This window comes from Triticum dicoccoides, chromosome 3A (assembly GCF_002162155.2).
Source record: "Triticum dicoccoides isolate Atlit2015 ecotype Zavitan chromosome 3A, WEW_v2.0, whole genome shotgun sequence".
Lineage (NCBI taxonomy): Eukaryota > Viridiplantae > Streptophyta > Magnoliopsida > Poales > Poaceae > Triticum > Triticum dicoccoides.
The window spans coordinates 695,732,488-695,734,925 of NC_041384.1; the positions used below are offsets into that span (position 1 = coordinate 695,732,488).

The 2,438-nt window shown below is 57.1% G+C and overlaps 1 protein-coding gene across 1 annotated transcript; it reads right to left on the reverse strand.

Moving 5' to 3' along the window:
* Nucleotides 1-324: 324 nt before the first annotated feature.
* On the reverse strand, nucleotides 325-1,954 carry LOC119270277 (protein SRG1-like). The gene is made up of 2 exons (XM_037552271.1): nucleotides 1,415-1,954; nucleotides 325-1,339 (listed from the first exon to the last, which is right to left on the reverse strand). The coding sequence occupies exons 1-2, from the start codon at nucleotides 1,706-1,708 to the stop codon at nucleotides 521-523; spliced, it is 1,113 nt and encodes a 370-aa protein (XP_037408168.1). The 5' UTR covers nucleotides 1,709-1,954; the 3' UTR covers nucleotides 325-520.
* Between the last annotated feature and the right edge of the window lie 484 nt (nucleotides 1,955-2,438).

Consider the following 2,438-nt stretch of genomic DNA (forward strand, 5'->3'; position numbering starts at 1 on the left):
CAAACCCTGCTCTGCTCCCATTATGAGTGGTGCATGGATCTTATACCTTGTTTGTCTGACTTTGAGTGATCCTCGCAGCATATCCATATTGGACTTTCTTTCTATAGGAAGTGGTGAAACTCTTTACATTTTCAAGAGTGATGCTTAGCCCATGGTTTTCTTGCCTTGGTTCTCACCGCTGTTACCTTTTCCTAGTGATGGATGGTAAAGTGTTTGCTTTTCAATTGTCAATGGACTAAAAGAATGATCATGGTTAAAGTCCTTTGACGTGAATACCAACTTCCAATTGATGGTGTTTTCCCAAAGTAAAACCCCACCTTGCAATAAAGACAAGAAAAAAGTACTTTTAACTGGCAAATTGTTGCTTTGTTACCCATTCCCGTACCAGGAATACAGTTCTTGCAGTATATTCAGGTGCAGCAGATGCTTCAGGAATCTTAATTACTTAGCAGTTCTGTACACAAACGCACTATCAACTTCAGTATGATGTCTGCAATATAGGATTGTAGTTCTTGGCGGTCTAGTTGATCTTGGCGAAGTCCAGCGTCTTCTTGCCCTCGAGCTTGCTGGTGACGTAGTGCCGGCTGTACTCGCCGTGCTTGAACCTCCGGTACCGGCAGGCCTCCCCGTCGGCGACGAGCTCCGGCAGCGGGCCGAGCTCGACGTCGTAGGCCGGCGCGTAGAACGTGACGATGGACAGCCGGTCCTGCTCGCCGTTGGTCACCGCCCGGTGCTCCACGCTCTTGTACCTGCCGTTCGTGAGCACCTCGAGCGAGTCGCCGAGGTTGACGACGAGGGCGTGCGGGACGGGGTGGACGGGCACCCAGGTGCCGTGCCGGAGCACCTGCAGCCCTGCGCGGGCGGCGTCCTGCTGGAGCACGGTGACCGCGCTCCCGTCGGAGTGCGAGCTCAGCCCCAGCACCAGGTCCGGCCGCGGGCACGGCGGGTAGAAGTTCATCCGCACCGCCTGCACCGCGTCGCCGAACATGCCCGCGAACGTGCCGGGCGCCAGGCCCAGCGTCTCGGCGATGTGCTCGAGGAGACGATGGCAGAGCGCCCTGACCTCGGCGGAGTACCTCTCGAGGGTGTCGGTGAAGTCGGCCGGCGTGGTCGGCCAGAGCTTGGGTTGCCGGATGAACGCCGGGGACACCCCGAGCGCCAGCATGTTGCACCAGTCGAGCTTCTGGTCCTCGGAGAAGACGAAGGCGTGGCCGTAGCCCTGGATGCCGCCCGGCGCCATGGGGTACCGCTCCTTCTCCTCCAGCGGCAGCATGAAGAACTCCCTCGACAACCTCTCCATCTCGTCCAGCAGCTCGCCGTCGATGCCATGGTTCACCACCTACATGTACACGTCACATAATTGGTTTTCACGTGACAGATGATTGATGAAGTGGCCATATCGATTGGTGCGTACCTGGAAGAAGCCCCACTCCTGGCAGGCTCTCCTGAGCTTCTCCAGCTCGTCCACATCGCCGCCGCCGCGCCGGAGCTCGCCGGCGTCGATCACGGGGATCTCCGCGTGCGCGCACACGTTGGCACCGCCCGGCCGGTCATCCCCGTCCCGGACGTACCGCTCCGGCACGTCGTCCACGCACGCCCTCTGGAGCTCCTGCACGTCGTCAACCCGGCCGATCTTAACAACCCCACCGTCCTTCTCCTCCTCCTGCCGCTGCTGCTGCTTAGGGGAGCAGACGGCCGCAGAAGCCATTGCCGACCGTCCTGCTTCTCTGCCGAATATTGCTGCCGGCGTGCGCCTGTATATATAGGCCGGCTACCGAGAGGGAGACATCACTGGGATTCGTCCTGGCCGCTCTTGGTGGGTGTGAGTGTGAGTGTGATGTTATGTCACACGTGAGCTCAGCGCAGCTCCACTCGGCGAGAAAACCGAAAACACCATGAAAGATTCAGAAGTTTCGTGCCGGTGAAAACCACGGCATCCGGTCGAGGATGAGGATCAAGCCGGCAAGCTTTGCTTTCGCTCCGAGTTGGGGTACTATTCTTCTGCTGCCGCTGGTGGCAGGCAGTGTGCGGTCGCTTTAGCGCTTTGGCCGGTTTCTTGGCGAGCTTTTCGCTTTAGTTGGGTACTGTTTTGCGCCATGATCCGCGACTTTGTGACGCGGGACGGCCGAGTGGTTTCAGATGAGACGATTGTTTGCCAGTTTCGGAGGTGGAGGATAGGCACGGGCTGGGGTCCGTACCAAAAACTATGATATCCCGTGATGATGGGGACTGGATGGACGATGCCGTGATGGTGGCTCATGATGCATGTGAACCTCCTTTTCTTTTCTCCAGCAGCATTATTTTGAACTCTCTTTTTTTTTTTGCGTAGATGAAATGTAATTTTGTTTGTAAGTCAAAAAGTTTGGTATGGCCTAGCTCGGCCGAGTGTGCCACCAAGCCTAATCAACGGTTCCTCCTGTAACTTGCGGGGAGTCAAC

Excerpts from the sequence above, each read along its gene's own strand:
- LOC119270277 (XM_037552271.1), bottom strand. The coding sequence starts at position 1,708 with ATGGCTTCTGCGGCCGTCTGCTCCCCTAAGCAGCAGCAGCGGCAGGAG. Across the intron at positions 1,340-1,414 it reads AGGAGTGGGGCTTCTTCCAG|GTGGTGAACCATGGCATCGA; the intron begins GTACGCACCAAT and ends GTGTACATGTAG.